Source organism: Chiloscyllium punctatum, chromosome 3, assembly GCF_047496795.1.
Source record: "Chiloscyllium punctatum isolate Juve2018m chromosome 3, sChiPun1.3, whole genome shotgun sequence".
NCBI lineage: Eukaryota > Metazoa > Chordata > Chondrichthyes > Orectolobiformes > Hemiscylliidae > Chiloscyllium > Chiloscyllium punctatum.
In genome coordinates, this window is record NC_092741.1 from 68,517,963 (window position 1) to 68,538,497 (window position 20,535).

Genomic DNA, 20,535 nt, shown 5'->3' on the forward strand with positions numbered 1-20,535 from the left:
CCAGGGGGGAGCTGGCAAATTGGATACACAAATGGGCTTGATGATAGGAAACAGAGGGTAATAGTGGAACGATGCTTGTCAAACTGGAGGCCTGTGACTAGTGATGTACCTCACTGATCATGCTGGACCCATTGCTGTTTGCTATTTATATCAATAATTTGGACAATAATGTACAAGGCATGATAGTAAGTTTGCAAATGACACTAAAATAGGCAGTATCGTGGACAGTGAGGAAGGTTATCAGAAATTGCAGCAGGACCTTGATCAGCTGGGGAAGTGGACCAAGAAATGGCAAATTGAGTTTAATATAGACAAGTGTGAGATTTTGCGTTTTGGAAAGTCAAATCAAGGTCGGACTTTCATGGTGAATGGTAGTGTCCTAAGGAGTGTAGTGGAACAGAGAGACCTTGGAGTTCAGCTTCTCGGATCTCTGAAAGTGGAGTCACTGGTAGACAAGGCAGTGAAGAAGACTTTTGGCACACTGGCCTTCATCAAACAGAGCACTGAGTCTAGAAGTTGGGAAGTTATTTGCAGTTGTACAGGATGTTGAGGCTGCACTTGGAATATTGTGTTCAGCTTTGGTCACCTTGCTATAGAAAGGATGCTATTAAACTGGAAACTGCAGAAGAAATTTACAAGGATGTTGCCAGGACTCAAGGGTTTGAGTTATAGGGAGAGATTGGACAAGGTAGGACTTTTTTCTTTAGAGCGTAGGAGACTGGGGGATCTTATAGAGGCGTATAAGACCATGAGAGGCATGAATAGAGTGAATGCACTCAAGAGTGTTTTCCCGGGTTGGATAATCAAGGACTAAAGTTTTAAGGTTTAAGGTTAAAGGAGAAAGAATAAAAGGGAACCTGAGGGGCAACATTTTACACAGAGGGTGGTATGCATATGGAATAAGCTGCAAGCTGAAATGGTTGAGGTGGGTACATTAACAACAGTTAAAAGGCATTTGGACAAATACATGAATAGGGAAGGATTAGAAGAATATGGGCCAAGTGCACGGAAATGGGGTTAGCGTGAATGGACATTTTAGTCAGCATGGACCAGTTTGGGCTGTAGGACGCCGTGACTTCAAAATAGGTTATTAAATATTTTCCAATTATGCTTGTCTTCACAAACCTTAATGCTCTCCTTAATTGATCAATGCAATTTGAAGTGCTGTTAGTTGTAAGTGGAACCCTCATCACAGCTCATGGTGCGAAATCCATCTGATTTATCACCATAACCCTCCCCCCCCACCCACTATTTTGTAGGGTTCAAAAGGGCCTGCTTTGGCCCACAGTGGTAGCAGAAAACCACCTGGTAGTCTAACAAGGAGACACTGTTCCATCTTAAACAAATTGTTCCTCTGACATCAAGTGGTACTTCATGCTTTCGTCAGCATTAGTCCTTTCAGATACGTACAACCTTGTACAACAATAACTGATTTCATGTCAAATAATGCATCCGGAGGAGTTCATTTTCTTTGGATACTTCAGATTATATTTTACCAGCCCTCTAGGCATGGGTCTGTAAAATGACAAAGGAAGGAGAGCATGTAGAGTGCCTGTCATTACCACCATGGTATTTTATACGTGAAGGAGGAGGTGAAGGAATAGCTTTGACAATAACTAGGTTTTTGTAAAAACTCCAATCCCATTTCAGATCACTAACAAACTTAAAATAATATCAACATTTTGTGTCCTATAAGTCCTTTCAGAAGTCGTGGCCACTAATTTCTTTTCACTTATAATACATTAAAAAAGATTGTAACTCTCTCCCTTGTGTGCCAGTTAACTGAACTCTTAGTCATTTAATTTTTTCCTTCAAGTTCAAATACCACTGAACTTTGGTTATCGGAACATGAAATAGGCATCAGAGGTTTGCATATTAGCACCAGTTACAACTTTTGCAGACTTATTTTATCAGAGCAATTACCAATATTAATTTTTTGAGCTATTTACCCTTGTTATAGTGTCTCATTGGACTTAATACACAATATAAGAATCAGCATCGAGAACCAACATCTGTTAACATTGGCATGAACCATGTGTTTACCATTACACCAATGTCAAATGTAACTCATAGTTAAATTAGCTTGCTAATGATTGACAGAATCTTACCAGATGTTATTTTTGATTCTGTCCCAAAACAAGTCATTAATACATAAAAGAAAGCTGTTAATACAGAATGAATTCTTGCATTACAACAACTAATGTATCACTTACGCCACATGCCAACTGATGCACTGTTTGCAACATTAACATCTTCAATTTATAGCAAGAGCATACTTTCATATCATTCTAAGATGCTTTGCTATCATGGTACAAGTTGCTATCTATCAGAAACCTTTTTGGTTCTTGCTATTATTATTACACTAGGTTATTTTTATTTGACAATTTTCATGTTTTATTATTTTCTAATTTAAAGTCCCACTCTAGGAAAGTAACACATTTTAAAAACAGGAAAAGAAGACTCTTTCTTTTTAATTGTCTTTAATTCCACCTTCCAGTATTGCCAACCATCCCATCTCCAGATTTCTTACACTATAACACTGACATTTAAAATGCATCTCATTGATTGTGCAACATTGAATTTCCATGGGGACAGAAGAGTTCCCTCACTTAACTAAGGTGTCATGGAGCCCCAACTCTGAAAGCCCTGCTTCTGAACCCAACAGCCATCATTTTCAAAGAACATTAGCAAGCCTGTCCATCTGTTTGGTTGCTAGGCAGGAAATAGGAAAATAAAATGTTAATGAGATCTTGCTGTTGAAGTTCCAGGCTTTGGTGAGTTTCAGACATGTTGCCATGTTTCTTTTGGCTCTTCCTGCCACCCATTAAATATCAAGTGAATGACAGTGAATTATTTATCAATACAAAGACAAACCATCAAATTGCTTAATATTTACAACCTAGGAGGCTAGTGTCCAGGCGAACTAATTTCCAGCTTAATTAATTACTGTCTCAGACTAGGGTCTTTTTCTAACTTGCGGAACAATGCTTTGTTTTTTTTGAAATGTAATCATAATAATTAATATTTTTCCAAGTCATGTGTCAACCAGAGTTGGTCAGTGAAATCCTCCACTTCCCATAAAAGCTGAAGATGCAACTTTGGAATATGCTGAGCACTTCCCTTACTTTGGCAGGATCAGCCACACCAACTCAACCTTCTACAAATATGGCAGCAAGTATTTGACAATAAAGGCCTTTTCAAAAGGGCTGGTATACCCGGACTGTGTATCAGTGACAAATAAGAGCACAATAGATATTCTGCCAGCAATACCTTTCCATAACCTCTAGATTCAACAGAAGGATCTTTGAACAAATACTATCAACCTTTTTAAAGCAATATCTATCAGTATTCAGTCAAAACTCCTCCAAATCCAATTAAGATAGACAGGAAACTGTATCTGTAAGGCTGAAATGCATATCCCCTGCTAGGTCCTGTTTTCTCAGTTCTCAAATGGTTTGCATTCTCAGGGCTGTGTAGGGGTTGGGGGAGGGGAGGTGGGGACACCAAGGAAAATGTTCCAAAGACACTTTGGACTTTGTTTGAAGTGCAACAACATTGACACTGATGATTGGGAGGCCAATCATTCAAAATGACAACAATTTATCCATCAGCCTGCAATGATCCCAAATATATTAATGATGAGGCAGAGCAGTGGTAAGGGAGGGAATAACAGGAAGCAAATCCTGCACTTAAAATCCCACTAATTCATGGGATATCTTGCTGTACATACACAAAGACCAACTGGTCAACAATTGGCCTATTCAGTCACATCAAAACACAATAGAAACTTAAGAACCTGCATATACATTGTCTATGAAGTGAAGGTCAATCGATCAGCCTATAGCCTTTATCCAAACCCTTTCTGCCTAAAAACAATCACATAATCTGGAGTGTGACATCCTACTCAGTTTATGCAACGTCTGTAGAGATCACACCAATATTCTAAGGTGAAAGAAGAAAATACATTAACTAAGTGTACTGGTGGAGCAATATTGTAGTGTCACTGTTTGTGTGTGCAACTATTGTAATTGAGATCCTGAGAAACGAAACAAATTCCCTTGCACAACCCTCTATATTAATGTCTTTTAAATTCAAAAGCATATTATCAAAATATCTATGGGTTATATTTTTGGCTTCTAGTGAGCAAATTGAATGTTTCATTAAAACAGTATCTATTATTTAATCCAGACATATGCTTGCAATTTCTTATTGCTGATTGTGATCTGTGAATGTTCAATGTTGTAATAAAGAACTGCTACAAAATATTTATGAATAAGTATGCTTGTTTAGTAGTAAAGACTATTACTTTTCATTTTAGTCTGTTCTTTAATTAAATATACAATGGTATTTCCAAAAATGAATAATATTTGTCAATCAAATTTGTCTCAAGTATCTGTCTCTGCGAAATTTACTCTTTTATAAGCAAATCCCTGTTGGAATGCCTTTTCCAATCCTTAGAATATCAGTAAGGGGCACACAAATCATGCTTGCCAACATGTCAATGACAGCCAGTCATGATTTTTGTCTTGTTTACGATAATCAGGTTAGTAATAATTGCATTTGACCATTCGCCACTGATATTTGCATAGATGAATGATTTGTCCAGCCATTTTGTTTTCTCCAGTGTGTTGGGCCTCTTTGTCAACACAAAGAGAATTCATTCTCCCTGGAATCCACAGCAGGCAAGAGCTCATTAGAAACCATCCTTTGCCAGGAATGATTAAAATAATTACTACTGAATTACTAAACTGTCTCTGAAAACATTTTATTTGATAGTCCAACACATTGAGATTCTGAATTGCTGACATTCAAAAATGAGAAAGGATTATTGTTAGGAAATAATTGTCGTACTGTAAAAGGCTTGCATTGTTTCAGTTTGGATGGCCTTCGGTCAGCTGTCATCCGTAGCCATCACACTGCCAGTGATATCTTAAGAAATTAGAGGCTGCACTGTGTTAGTGTATAGTGCTTTGAATTCTTTACAACTTCAAATAAATGAATAAGTTCATCTTTTATATTTGCTAAAAATAACAAAGCAGCTCATTGATGAATGAATCACTTGATTCCTTACAACCTTTGAATTTGGCTATGTTAAATTGTTCACTTCTACAGCCATTTTGCTAATCTACAGTATGTTAAAATATAACACATGTCTTACAATTAAAAATTAGATCTAGTTAAATCAATTGAATATGAAAATCTGCATAACGTTTTGTATAATGAGTAGTACTGATTTTTATAGGTTGATTCTTAAAATAAAGAAGAGAATTTACTGTACAGTGTCTATAGCTGTATAGTTCTACTATATTAGCAATCATTTTAGATAACATAGGCTGACCACAAGTGCTTTTCCCAGTGGACAGGTGTACAAGATTCAATAAACAGACTTTTTGTGATGATTCGAGAAGTGCATTGAGATTGGTTAAAACAAAATGCAAGACTTAGCCTCCAGTGTCCAATAAATCACGACCTTAATGATAGGTAACAATACTAATGATTGGACAAATGGAATGGCTCCCTCGCTATTGCATTCATAACAGATTGACACCATAGCCTTTATTTTCTTTTCTTTAAGTGCCCATGATTTCCATATCCATCATCCTCATGCATTGTGAATTTCTGACTTGCTGCTACAAAACCTTCTACTTCAAATTTGTTGATTATCCACTATTCTACTAACGAGGAACAATGTTTCCCTACCTTCTCTGTCCAGGCACCTCAGGCCAAAGTTTATGTTTTTAGATCACATGCAAGTTGCGTCAAGTTTATGGAGCGATTCTCTCTGTGAAACCTAATGAGATTTATTGCCCTAACCTACACAACTCACGTTATAAACTATCCACCTCACCTCATGGTGTCCCTCATGTCTGCTTCTATCCCCATTGTACCAAACGTGGCATTCACAGAGCAACTGACTGGGTATATGCCATCCCTTCCACCTGCACCATTTTTCAAAGGTCACTGAGCTCCTGGACAAATGTTGTCAGTCTGGCATGCCACTCACCGGCAGCATTAAAACACAGCAACCCACGGCACATAGCCATTATGCCGGACACACCCTTGCACAGTTTACCTGTTCTTAGCCGTGTTCCACCTAAACACCTTCTCTAAATCAATATTATTCTTTCTCCAAAGCCCACTGTTAATCTGCATCTTGTCATTGTACAATAGAGGAATATATCCAGCAAGTATCTGGACAAGACCAAAAATGAGCTCCTCTTGACAGCCACCAGAAAGGAATATAAAGTGAACCACATGCTGGCATCATGGCCCTGACAATCAGTGATGGATTTCTCCACCCAGCTTGCATCTAATAGAATTGAGCATCAATCACTTTCAGCTCTATCACCTACAAGGAGAGTTTCATCTTTCTTCTCGGATGATTGCACCATGTTACCAGTTCCTTAGCATCTATCACATCACTACATTGCCTGCTGCAACTGTGCTGAGCACAGCTCAGCAGGATTGTGTGGCACATTCTGTGTGGACTAAACTGTGGAAATTCACCATCAGTAGTTCCTTCATCTGCTTCACCATGGCGTCAGCTGCAGAATGTTTACCAACTTGGTGAAGGTCCTGTGCTGGCTGAACAACCAACACATCAAAACAGAATGGTGGCTGTGCTCTGATACACTTCTGATCCCACAGCCACGTCAACCATTTCATGCATCATTGAATTCAATGTCCTATTAACATGACATGTGACACAGTGGCATGCCTCTTGTCCCAGAGAACCCTTGGAAGTTTCAAAGTTATGGAATGCTTTTGGTCAGCTTTCTCCTTTTAAGGTATTGCTGCTATCTTCTGCATTACTGAATGCCAATGTAAGTTTAGCCAGTACCAATGACATGTTGCAATCTGCCATTGACCAAATTTGGTGCATAAGCAGGTTTACTCTGCATGCATTGCATATTTTCATTGAATTATTTGTTTTATTACATCATGGAATTTACATGTTGTTGGGTGGACCATCATTTATGGCTGTCCCTAGTTGCCTTGAGAAGATGGGGTGAGCTGTCTTCTTGAATTGCTGTAGTTGGACCTACAATGCCATTAGGGAAGAAATGCCAGGGCTTTGACCCAGTGACAATGAAGGAACAGTGATATATTTCCAAGTCAGGATGGTGAGTAGTTTCGTGATGGTGATGGAGGGCAACTCACAGGTGATGGTGTTCCCATGTAACTGGTGCCCTTGTTTGTTTAGATGGAAGTGATTGTGAGTTGGAAAGGTCCTGTCTAAGGATCTTTGGCAAACTTATGCAGTGCATCTCTTCAATGGTACATACTGCGTGTATGGAATGAGCTGCCAGAGGATGTGGTGGAGGCTGGTACAATTGCAACATTTAAGAGGCATTTGGATGGGTATATGAATAGGAAGGGTTTGGACGGTTATGGGCTGGGTGCTGGCAGGTGGGACTAGATTGGGTTGGGATATCTGGTCGGCATGGACGGGCTGGACCGAAGGGTCCGTTTCCATACTGTACATCTCTATGACTCTATGCTGCTAGTGAATGTCAATGGTGGAGTGACAGAATGTTTGTGGATGTGAGGACTTTGCAGGTCATAAAGTCACAGAGATATACAACACAGAAACAGACCATTTGACCCAACTAATCCATGCTCACCAGATATTCTAAATTAATGTAGTCCCACTTGCCAACATTTGGCCCATATTCCCGTAAACCCTTCCTATTCATATAATCATCCAGATCCCTTTTATTTGTACCAGCCTCCACAACTTCCTCTGGCAGCACATTCCATACACACACTACCCTCTATGTGAAAAAGTTGCCCCTTAGTCCCTTTTAAATCTTTCCCCTCTCACCTTAAACCTATGCCCTCTAGTTTTGGACTCCCCCATCCTGAGGAAAAGACCTTGTCTATTTATCCTATCCATGTCCCTCATGATTTTATAAACCTTTATAAGGTCACTCCTCAGCCTCCAAAGCTTCAGTGAAAATAGCCACACCCTGTTCAGCCTCTCCCTATAGCTCAAACCCATCAACCCTGGCAACATCCTTGTAAATCTTTTCTGAACCCTTTCAAGTTAACATCCAACAAGACAGGTGGTGATGGCCCTGACTCCACAGCTAGAAAACTGGATTACAATATCACCGAAGAAACTCCACAAGACAGGTGAAATGAACAAAACAGACAGCCAAAGAATGAAACCTGAAGGATCCAACACACTCCATTTCTACGGATTACCAGAAGTACACAATCCAGGGGCTGCCCTCCGACCCATAGTCTCATACCTACATATAGACTAGCAAAGGAACTTCAACGCAAACTGAAATACCTAGTAGAAGATTCACCCCACTCCATCCACTCCACCCAGGAATTCCTGAACATCATCAAAGACACCAAGGTAGAAGACAGCAAGGTATGGTTTCCTTCGATGTGATGACACTAGTCACATCAATGCACATCACCCTGGCCAAAGAAACACTGGCTGCACTACTCGACGAACCAAGGACACAAACACCAGACAGCACCAACTCCATTAGCAAGGACAGCATGCACAAGCTAGTTGACCTGTGCCTCACAACCCACTTCACCTTCAATGACAAGACCTCCAAACAAATCAACGGGACACCCACGTGATCACCAATATCAGGATTCTTGGCAGAAGCAGTTATGCAGAGGTTGGAATGAGCAGCCCACGATCCAGCCCAAGCTTTGGATCCACTATGTGGATGACATCTTTGTCAACATGAAATAGAACAAATTAGAAGAAACCCACAAACACATAAACAACTTCCTTACTGGTATAAGATTCACTAAAGAAGAAGAGAACAACAGACTCCCCTTCCTAGATGTCACAGTGGAACGAAAAGCCAATGCAGAGCTGCAGACCAGCATGTCCAGGAAAATGACACACAGACCAGATGCTCAACTACTGGAGCAATCATCAGGACATTCTTTAAATGAGCCACAACACACAGCAGCATCCAGGAATTACGAGATGGTGAAGAAAAACACCAATACAACACATTCAAGAACCGATAAGCACTGTTTGCTGATTCTTATACAACAAATCTTAACAAGAAGACACAACATGTCTAGAGACTCTACCCACACTACCATACATTAATGACAACTTGGAGATGATGACCAGTCTACTCCAACCCCTTGGCATCATGGTAGCCCACAAACCTACCAACACATTGAAACAACTCTTGATGAATCTCAAGGACCCTGTACCAACAACTAGCAGAACTAACATCATATACAAAATACCTTGAAAGGACTGCAACAAACATTACATCAGACAGACTGGCAGGAAACTAGCCACCAGGATACATGAGCACCAACTAGCCACCAACAGACGTGCCAACTAACATTAGTATCCTTACACACAGACAACAAGGGACACCAGTTCGACTGGGACAATGCATGCACCCTGGGACAGGCAAAACAAAGATACACATGGACATTTCTGGAGGCCTAGCATTCAAACCGGAACTCCAACAACAAACACATCGATTAGGACCCCATTTACCAACCTCTCAGAAAAAGAACCGGAAGTGATATCCCCACCACAACAGACCAAGACACATAAATAGAAAGTGGAGCAGAATACATTGCTTCAACAGAGGCTCACTGATGAGGTTACCTAGCATGGTGAAGAAACATCTGAGAACAAACCTGCCAGCTCAGTGAGCAAACTTACAACCTGAGCTACACAAAATATGCACAAAAATTGCAAGCTGTTTTTACTGCTGTAATTTCTGGTGTCTCGGTTGATGCCTGTTGTCTGACCGTTTTATTTGTCTTTTGAGACTTTGTAGTGATTATTACACCTGAGCACTTGCTAGGCCATTTCAGAGGGCAGTTAAGAGTCAACCATATTGCTGTGGGTCTGGAGACACATATAGGCCAGACCAGGTAATAATAGAATATATCCTTCCCTGAAGGACATTAGTGAATTAGATGGGTTTTTCTGACAATCAACAATGATTTCGTGGTCATTATTTGATTCTTAATTACAGATATTTATTGAATTCAAATTCCACTACTGCTGTGGTGGGATTCAAACCTAGGTTTCCAGAATATTACCTAAATTTCTGGATTAATAGTCTAGCAATAATACCACCTCAGCCATTGTTTCCCCCAGCAAAGAAGTGCTTGCAATTGAAATAGAGCTGGAGTTTGCAATCAGATGCTTCCTGTATTTGCCTTTTCAATGTCCTAATGTCCAGCAGACATAGATCACATGCTTTTGCCAATCAAAATGACACTAACACCACCCATCCTGGCTGGTGCCCCAGTCATTTTCCAGTTATATTACATATATACGGAACGGCAAATGAGGGCACGGAACACATTTAGTGGTGAATGCTGTCAAGACAACCTGGCCTGGTCACTAGGTACCTCCCTACAGTCTCTAATGTACTGGCTTAGTTTAAGGATTGATCATAAATGTGGGTATCTGGGGCACATGTGCCACAGTGGTGGCATCCTATCTATAGATCAGGAGGCACAGATCCAGGATCACAATTTACAGCAACGTGTAACTCCATGTCACCTTATCATAGATTCCCTACTAGAATAAAGGTTTCTCTATTATTTCCTTTGAAAATCATAAATTTAGTTTTTCCCTCAATGATTACCTTCCTGGGAATATGAGTAGTTTCAACAATTATCCTTTAAATTTAACCATTGGAGCCCTGGTCACAAAGTGGTGAGTCCAAAACCAATGTATTCTAAGGAGTAGTGAACATGGTGGTGAATGATATGCTTTAACCTTTGCTTTAATAGCTGTAGCAAAATTTCCTCCGCTTATATCCCAGTCTACTCCAAAAAATGGCTGACATCCAATTAGAATTTACTCATGTTTTCCTTGACAATGCACTATATTTCATTGATCTGTGTACACCGACCCATTCAATCTCTTTGGATCTCCAATATTTCTAATATTTCATGATTTTAAAATTACTTGGGTCTTTTATGGGTCAAAAATGTATGAACTCAACCTACCATTGTTGGAATCCATTAGGAATGATGTTGTCTGCTCCCTCAAACTATCAGTATATCTTTGCAATGTCATGCTCTTGTCTACATTATTTGCCATTCCATCTATTCTTGGATCATTTGTAAAGTTACACGTAAGACTCTCGATTGTGTTATCTAAGTTATCAATAAATTAGTAAGTAGTTGAGATCCCAGCAACCTTGTGACACACCACCACTTAGTTCCTTCAAGTTTGTTCCATTGACAAACCATATTGACCCATTATTCATACTCTCTATCTTCCACTGCCTAAAGAAGCACCTAAGCAAGTCAAGATTTTATCACCAATTGCAGCAGCTTCAATTTGAGGCAGCAATATCTTATGCAAAGCTTCTGGGAGATCATATAAACTGCATACATAGACATTCCTTCATCTAGTACTCTAATTAATTTCTCAAAAGATTCAATTAGGCTTGCTAAGCACATACCCTTTACAAATATATCTTGACAATCGCTCAAAGTTCTCTGTCAATTAAAGATTCCAATATCTTGACAATAAGAACTGTTGTAATAATAGGGTAATAATTAACATTCCTTCCAACTCACGATCCCCTGCTGTAAATTGTTTCCCACCCTCAGTTCCCTTCTTCCCCATCATTTTTGTTATCCCTGTAGTTGATCTTCTAAGCCTTGTAAATTGCTCGCGTCAAAATATTTTGTGAGCAAAGATTCGTCAATACAGGGGACCCATACTACATAAGTTAAATGAAATAACAGATGTCCCATAATAGAATGCTTCTAATGATACCTTTTATTTTACATAAAAGTATAATACAACGTGTCAAGCATTAAAATTTACAATAGTCCAGCAAACCACAGGAGGCAGGTGCCCACACCACGATCAGAAAAATTTCTTCAAAGAAGAAAGTGAAGTTGCGAGGCTGAGGTCTGGAGAGGATATTACAGGGTGCCTTCGTCTTGGGTAACTAAAAGCAAGGTCATAAATGGTGGAGTATTTAAAATTATAGATGCGCAAGAGGCAAATGCCGATATCCCAGGGGATTTTAGGTCGAAGGAATTTACAGAGTGAAAAAGTGAGGCTAAGGGGACGGGGTTGAAAATAAGGAGTTGGCAACCCTTGTTGATTTCTGCTCATTCAAGGCTTTGATAGAAACTTTGACGTTTTGATGTGCTTTTAAAAAAATTGACATAACCCATGAGACAGTAGATTCCTTGGTCTGCAATCGGGTAGTTAGAAAAATTGTAACTATTTGAGTACAAAGAGGTAAAAAGAGACAAAATGTGCATTTTTTTTACTATTTATGACAAACACCAATCAACTTCCTAGTCATCATATCCATTGCAGCGACAACTCAAGAATCCCTATCAAAAAGTGTGCTCAAAGACTGATATTTGCAAAATGACTTTGTTGATATGCATATTCAAGAGAAAACAATGGTTAAAAACAATGACTGCAGATGCTGGAAACCAGATTCTGGATTAGTGGTGCTGGAAGAGCAGAGCAGTTCAGGCAGCATCCGAGGAGCAGTAGAATCGACGTTTCGGGCAAAAGCCCTTCATCAGGAACGGCCTCTCGCAGGCTGGAGTGCTTTCACTTTAGTCACGACCGAAACTACAACTCCCGGCAACCTTCGCCGTTGTATGCTCGGAGTTCCCGGCTGTAGGTGACATGTTTACATTTACGGAGGGAGCAGAAAGACAGACTTAAAACAAAACAGCATGTCTTGTGATTGAATAAAACATGCTTAATAAACAAATCATCTGTTCTGCACGCAGTAACACAGCGTCTGTAAATGCTGAGCGACAGGTACAAATAATGTACTTTTTTTTGGGGGGGGGGCGGGGTGATAATATGCGTTGTGTTTGTAGTGCACCCCAAAGGCCCCTAGAGCTTGGCAGCTTTACGGAGAAGGGTGTATGTGAGCTGAAGTTCCAGCGTTGGTGGTGCTGACAGACAGGGTACTGTCTGTGACTGGAGTTTGCAACTCCGCCTTCCAGTTCCAGAACGTTGGTCACAATGGCCAAGTATCAAAGAGCGAGGCCGACATTCCACAGATAGAATGTCCCCATTGTCTCAACGTTCCAAAAGCGGCACTTCCGCACCCGGTGTCCACCAAGTTGACCTACCATCCGCTGCAACCCATACAGCAAATTTAAAAAAATCACCACCTCCTTTTGTAAATATGTCCCCCCCCCCCCCCAAGGAATCTCGCTGATGTGCGACAACTAATCAAAGTAAAAATTGTCAGTTTTTAATGTCCTTTACAAATGGTCCTTCAAAAGGTTCCAGTTTATACTGCCGCGTTTGCGATGATGCGACGGGTTTTGGCTTTCACATCAATTCAAACGTGGTAGAAAATGACCGACCGTTGTGGGATGAAAGTCCAAGTTTCATTTCATTTCAACAAATGATCGTCACAAGCATAGTTACGATCCAATTCAGTTGGTTTAAAAAGGCTTTTTCTTATTTCTCCTGGTCTCCGTCTATTAAGCGCGTTTGCATTGTAGGGCAATGCTGTCAATCTAGAAAATAGACTATATATCATAAGTGAATACATGGTGTGGGCCAGTCGTGGCTTAGTAGCACTCAACTCTTGAATCGCAAAGTTATATGTTCAGGTTCCCACATCAGGATTTAAGCACGATAAAGACTCACATTCCTGTACTACTTGTTGCAGACTGAGATTATTACCCTTTTAGGAGGTGGCGTCTTTCAGATCAGGTATAAGACAAGTCTCATCTTCCAGCTTTGGTGGATGCAAAAAATTCCTAAAGCATCATTGTGAGGACTAGAAGGGGACTTATCCCAGGTATTCTTATCCCTGAAAGAAATACCAAAAATAAAAGATCATTTGGTCATTACCACTTTACTGTTTCTGGGAGCTTGCTGTGTGTATAATGATGACTGTGTTTCTTGCATTCAACAGTAAGTACACTTCAACAAAGTACAGTACTTCATTGGTTGTGAAGTGCTTTGAGACCTCTTATGGTCATTAAAAAGTGTTACATAAATGTGAGGTTTTAAGTTTCAAATTTAGGATGGTTTGGAGAAGTAGCTTCACGTTTTAGAGTACCTGGTGTTTGTGGGTTTATTTGATGGCTGGCAAATTTTGTATTACCTGTTTTTCAGTTTTTATAACTTAAAGTGTTGTTTCCTCTCAATTTGAACTATTGGGTGGCTGATCCATTCAATGTTAGTCTCCCTTCAGAGGAGGTGTTTGAGATGTGTCCTTCTGAATATTTGGTGGGTTCCAATTTATTGTACACCCAATGTCCTGTTTTGTTTTAGTGTGTTTTTCATTATAACAATATATTTATTTCTCCAGTGACTTTAAAATAAAATATCCCAGTATGCTTCAGTGTTATATGATAAACAACCTATGACACCACACCAGGAAATTAGCTTTATCAGAACATTAGGCTTTAAACAGTTTAGTAAAGGAGGAATTTGAGGAAGCAGAGAGATTTGAGGTGGGGGTGAAATCCAAAGGACCAGATAATTAGTTTGCACATTCTCCATGTCTGCATGGGTTTCCCCTGGGTGCTCCAGTTTCCTCCCACAGTCCAAACATGTGCAGGCTAGGTGAATTGGCCATGCTAAATTGCCCGTGGTGTTAGATGTAGGGGAATGCTCTTCGGAGGGTTGGTGTGGGCTTGTTGGGCCGAAGGGCTTGTTTCCACACTGTAAGTAATGTCATCTAATCTCAAATTGAAGGAATTGCCCTCACTGTGAACTGATTAAATCTGGTGATGCTCAAGAGGTAAAATTAGATGAGCAAAGATAGTTTGGAGGGTTGTGAGGTTATAGGAGATAACAGAAATAGGAAAGCGTAAGATGGATACATATGGAAACAAGGATGAGATTTTTAAAACCTATATGTTGCTTGACTGGGAATCTGTACTAGTCAGTGAACAGAGAGGTGATAGGTGAAGAGATGATAGGTGTTGAAATGATGATACAGGCTGCAGAGTTTTGAATGACCTCAAGTCTGTGGAAGATAAGAATATAGGAGTGCAGCCAGGAGAACACTGGAATTGTTGAGGGAGCAGTAACAAAGGCATGAATGAGGGTTTTTGCAGCAGTAGCTAACTTGAGATAATGTTACCGAAGTAGAGATGGGCTTTTGCCGAAACATCAATTTTCCTGCTCCTCAGATGCTACCTGACCTGCTGTGCTTTTCCAGCACCACTCTATTCGCCAGCATCTGGAATACCCACTTTCGCCTATGCAAAAAATATTCTGCCCTCCTAACCCCTGAGGCCTACAGAAGTGCATGTTTTCAATGATATGGTAATTTTAAAATCTAAATATATATAATTCCGAACTGACGTAGTGGAACAATGGTATCATTACAACACAGAGGAAGGCCATTTGGCTTGTGACTACAGCAACTCTCTACAAGGCAGTTCCCCCACCCTTTCTCTCTTGCCCTGCCTCTTCAGGTGCTTACACAGTTCCATTTTGAAAGCACAGATTGAGTCAGCTTCCACCATGTTCCCAGGTAGTACATTCCAAATCCTAATCACTCACTGCCTGAAACATCTTGCCCCCTGTCACTGTTGGCTCTTATGTCATTCACCTGAAATTGGTGCTTTCTGTTTGTCAATCCTTCAACAAATGGGAAGTTTCTGTCTGTCTATCCTGTCTAGACCATTCATAATTTTACTAAATTTACTCTGAATTGTCTCCTCCTTGAGGACAACAATTCTAACTTTCTGATTTATTTGTGTAACAGGAGTTTCTTATTCCTGGAAGCATTATTGGAAATCATTTCTGCAGCCTCTCTAAAACCTTCACATTCCTTCCTAAAGTGTCGTGTCCAGAATTAGAGAAAATGCGGCAGTTAAGGCTAAATTCAAGTTTTATAATGGTTCATGGTAGTGTCCTTGGACTTTGTGTATGTTGTATTGAATTTTTAAAAATGTTATCTTGGGATGTGGGCAATACCAGCCAGGCATTGGTGTAATCTCCAAATTACTAGAATATCAAGTGCCAATCACAGAGTGCTGGTAAAGTCACATATAAAACAGACTAAGTGCAGGCATTAGGCTTTCTTCTGTTAAGGAATTATTGAAATTATTTTCCTCGTGTCAGACGAAAAATGACCAGATATACTGTAGTTAAATTCATTGCTTGTTATTGTGTTTTTTTTTAACTTAAGCAGTTGCTGAATTAATACCATTACTGCAAGGCTACAGGATATCTGTAAGAAGTATTGTTAAAGTGCATTTTAGTACACTTAAAATATACTGTTGCTATTTGATTTTAAAAAAACTACCTTTGCAAACAGGTAATGTTAGTCAGATTAGAATTGGGGTTTCCTTGTACAAGCACTTATGAAGCAACAGATGATAAGGCAAGAAATCATTGCTGAAACATGGTTCTTCAATAATTGTAAAAGACCTACTTGGGTATATTATTATTTTAGATTTGTTTGCATTATATTAAAATATCTACTATGGCAAAATCAAATCAGAGGCTCTCCTTTATTTTGTTTTTTTTTGGACATTGGAGGATTATGATGCCAAAGAAACACACTCTTCTTTTGATTTATTATTAACATTTTGTGAAGGATTAAGAAGGGATAGTGAGGCTGGAGTGTTCTGTGTCTCCCTAGTGTTATGTTTCACTTGGAAGGATAAAAAAAAATGCAGTTTCTGACATGATGTGCAAAAGGGAATTATAAGCGTATATATCAATTCAAGAGATAATCCTTGATGAGTATTGGAATTCGGATTATATCACTTTCTGCAGATCAGTGGGAATTCCTATGGTTCAAAGCAATATTCTTCCATTTAAAAGTTCCATCTTTAGCAATGATGAAATGTCATCCATAGTGAATGCGACAGTGTTGATTTTGTTTTACTCATTGGGATATGCTGGTTAGACCATCATTTATTGACCATTGCTAGTTGGGCCTGAGAATCTGGTGGTGAGCTGCTGCTCAGTAGAGTGTTGGGTATAGTCTGTCATGCAGGGAGTTCCAGAAATCTGACTGTGCAATGATGAAGGAATGGCGATGTAGTTCCAAGTGCAGGATAATGTGTAGCTGGGAGTGGGGTTTGTGGATGATGGTGGTGTTTCCACAAATCCACTGCCCTTGGCCTTCTGGCTGGTAGAGGTTGCGGATTTGGAAAATGCTTTTGAAGGAGCTTCAGTGAAGGTTGTCAAAAATTTATACCGTTATCAATGTGTCTCTAATATTTCCGAATCTCATGATTTATTGGTGAATAAAAAAAAATTCAAATAACTATTGCCCTCATGTTAAAGTTTTACCTTCTAGTGTGGAAAACCATTGGCAATACATCTGTTTTTTAACAAAGTAAATGAAGTAGAAAACAATATCAGTTACATTGACACTTTCGATTTGGTAACAAATGGCTTGAGCTTTTTCTCTCTGTGTAATCAGAGAAACTTATATCCTGGAAAATTATGCAAAAGTTAACAAATTGTTCAGTGATTAATTGGCCAGTCCTGCTTGAACAATTTAAGCGATTTTTATTCAAAATGGAAAATACTGAAGAAACTCAGCAAGTCTGACAGCATCTTTGCAGAGAAAGCAGAATTAATGTTTCAAGTCTGTTTTTCAGAATCTGTTCTAAAGAATGAAGAAAGGTGACCGGACTCAAAACGTAAACTGCTTTCTCTCCACAGATGCAGCCAAATCTGCTGAGCTTTTCCACAATTTCTGTGTTTGTTTCAGATCTTCAACATCCAGTTCTTTGTTTTACTGAGGAAATTTTTATTGGTTGTTCTTGAATTCATTGCAGTTCACAGAAATCTTTTATGAAATTCAGTGGCTTCTGGAGATTGGTCTAAATATAGTGTGTATATTTATATACCAACATGTGTCTGGAGCTTTTGAATTGCATTTAGTTACAGTTAGCATTTATAATAGTTTATATGACCCTCCTGTTGCATTGCAAGGTTTAAGCAATTACTAAAACAGATGTTCAGAATCTTCTGGTCTCTAGGAGAAGGAAAAACAAGTATTGTCACTGTACAGTGTTTTACAGCGACTGATTTTGTGGTTGTTGCTGATTATGATATATTTGTGGAAATAATGCTGCTCTTACTTCCTAACTCTGTACTGCAGCTCACAGACAGGTACCAGCTCTTAAGGCACATAAAAATGTCAGGGATAAAACATACTTTTTCAGTTTTCGGTCACAGGATACAGGCACTGCAAAGGAGGCCATTATTTTTGCCCATCTCTAATTGCCTTGGAAAATGTAACAGTGAACTACCTTCTTGAACTGCTGGTGAATTACTCACTGCAGAATTCCAACCTTCTGAACAGTCTTTTAGCCACTATATTTATGTGACTATTCCAGTTCAGTTTCTGGTCAGTAATAAGCCCAGGAAGTTGATAACGGGGATTTCAGCAATAGTAATGCCATTGAATGCTGAAAGGTGATGGTTAGATTCTCTATGTTTGGAAATGGTGTGGTGCATATGTTGCTTACTACATAAAAGTTCAAACCTGGATGTGGTCTATAGCTTTCTACATTTGAACACATGTTGGTTCAATATATGTGAAGTGGTGATTCGTGCTGAACATCATCAGTGCATATCCCCTTTCTGATCTTATGGAGAAGGGAAAGTAATTGATGAAGCAGTCAAAGATGGTTGGGCTGAGGTCATTAACGTAGGCATCTCTGGCAGTGACATCCTACAAGTGAAGTCATCGACAATCTCAACCATTTTCCTTTGCGTCTGATAAAATTTCAATCAGAGGAGTGTTTTCCCTGATTCCCATTGACTCCAGTTTTGCTAATGCTTTTTGCTCCATATAGCAACACTCAGAGACAATCACTCTTGTCTCACCTGTGGTGCCCAATATTTTTGTCTGTGTTTAGACCCAGATGGTAATGAGGTCAGGAACTGAATGACCTCAACAGAACCCGTACTGAATACCAGTGAACTGGTTATTGCTGAACAATTACTGATTGGTAGCATGATTGATGACCCCTCCCAATTCTTGTTGATGATGGAGAGTCTCTAGGCTGTTGTCTTGAAGGTACAAATCTGTGCATGAAGGCACTCATTTCTGTCTGTTTCTGATTATAAATGTGAATTTGGATGGAAGTTTGAACTTCACTCAGTTCAGATACTAACTTCACATAAACTCACTTCAGAAAAGTAGAATCATTTTGTGTGTACTTTGCTGATTTCAAATAAAGTGAAATGCTACTCCATGATCTTTGTTTTTCCCACTGTTGATTCTTTAAATTTCTGGGATGTTATTTTTCCATGATAATGTTTAGAATTTAAACAGGACAGGATGCATGATGGTCAGTGGTTCCGGTTAAAAATGAGTTATCTTATTGCGATATTCTGAGTGTTGTATTTAGTTAAAGAATCACTTTTGACAATTTTCCTGAGTATTCTGAAAGAAATCACCATGATGTCTTTTTGGTTTCATTCACACAGGTCTGTGCTGTGTTAATGGGAATGAAGAAATAAATAAAGCCAGGGGCAAAATAAAGCATCTGCCGTGTGGGAAGGACATAGACAAACCTCAATGTATCCCATGTTAACATTTTTGAGCATGTTCTACTACATTTGCCTACGTCGTAGAGCCAGATCAGGTACAAGAGGAGAAATAATGAACAGTCGGCGAGCTATTGAGTCGAGCAACCGCATCCTACCTCTCAGCGTCGAAGTGGTGCAGTATGCCAAAGAAGTGGTGGATTTTAGTTCTCAGTATGGCAGTGAGAACAGCTTGTCCTATACTATGTGGAATTTGTCTGGACTGCCAAATGTTTACCCAAGTTCCGGTGATTTCACACAGACTGCTGTGTTCCGGACCTACGGGAGGTGGTGGGAAAGCTGTCCGAGTTCACCTCCACCATTCAGAAGAACTCCCCGAAGTTTTCATAGCCAAGAATATGTTGAATTAGCGTTTGAGGAGGCTGTGTACCCAACAGCTATTGATGTACTGGAAACCTATCATCCTGGAGCCATCGTTAGGATCTTAGCTTGCTCAGCAAATCCTTATTCCCAGACTCCTCCATCAGAAATTAGGTAAAGGTAACTTCAAAAGTTGTGACAAATCGTTTAAGTTATTGCTTGCTTTCGCAGTGTTTAGTATTTTCCCACAACTGTTTCTTTCTTGATAGACTAAGAACACATACAGAATCAGCCAAGGGAACCCAGTGAAAGTAGATTCTGTCTGTGTGCTTTCATTGAATGTTTCTGTTGATGATAAGCACTTACTGTGCTGCATGACAACTTCGATAACAAATGTTATGTGTGTAGGTAATACACTTTTATGTTAATATCTTCAGAATCAAATCTCCATGACCAGTTCTATCGCAGTAACTCTGTTCAAACATTCCCGTACTTTAAACCCCAGAATTCTGTCTGCTCATTCCATTGCATTGCATTCCGTTAAGAAATAATTGTCCTTTATAACCATATTAAAATACATTGATTAGATTATAAATAATTACTTTAAAATCAAGGGGATCTTCAGCCTTCTTGTTAAACTGTGCACAAAAACAAATTTATAGTTTATCTACCTGGATTGTTTGGTAATTGCCTATGATGTTTAATGT

General features: G+C 39.4%; 1 protein-coding gene across 3 annotated transcripts in view; it reads left to right on the plus strand.

The window, feature by feature from the left end:
* The first annotated feature begins 12,634 nt into the window (after positions 1-12,634).
* fbxl4 (F-box and leucine-rich repeat protein 4) overlaps positions 12,635-20,535 on the plus strand; it is a 134,001-nt gene continuing 126,100 nt past the window's right edge. For all 3 annotated transcript variants that reach the window (XM_072554869.1, XM_072554860.1, XM_072554875.1), the window contains exons 1-2: positions 12,635-12,781; positions 19,409-20,002. In XM_072554869.1, the coding sequence (XP_072410970.1) occupies positions 19,500-20,002 (503 nt within the window). In that variant the 5' untranslated portion in view covers positions 12,635-12,781; positions 19,409-19,499. The remainder of the gene's footprint in view (positions 12,782-19,408; positions 20,003-20,535) is intronic.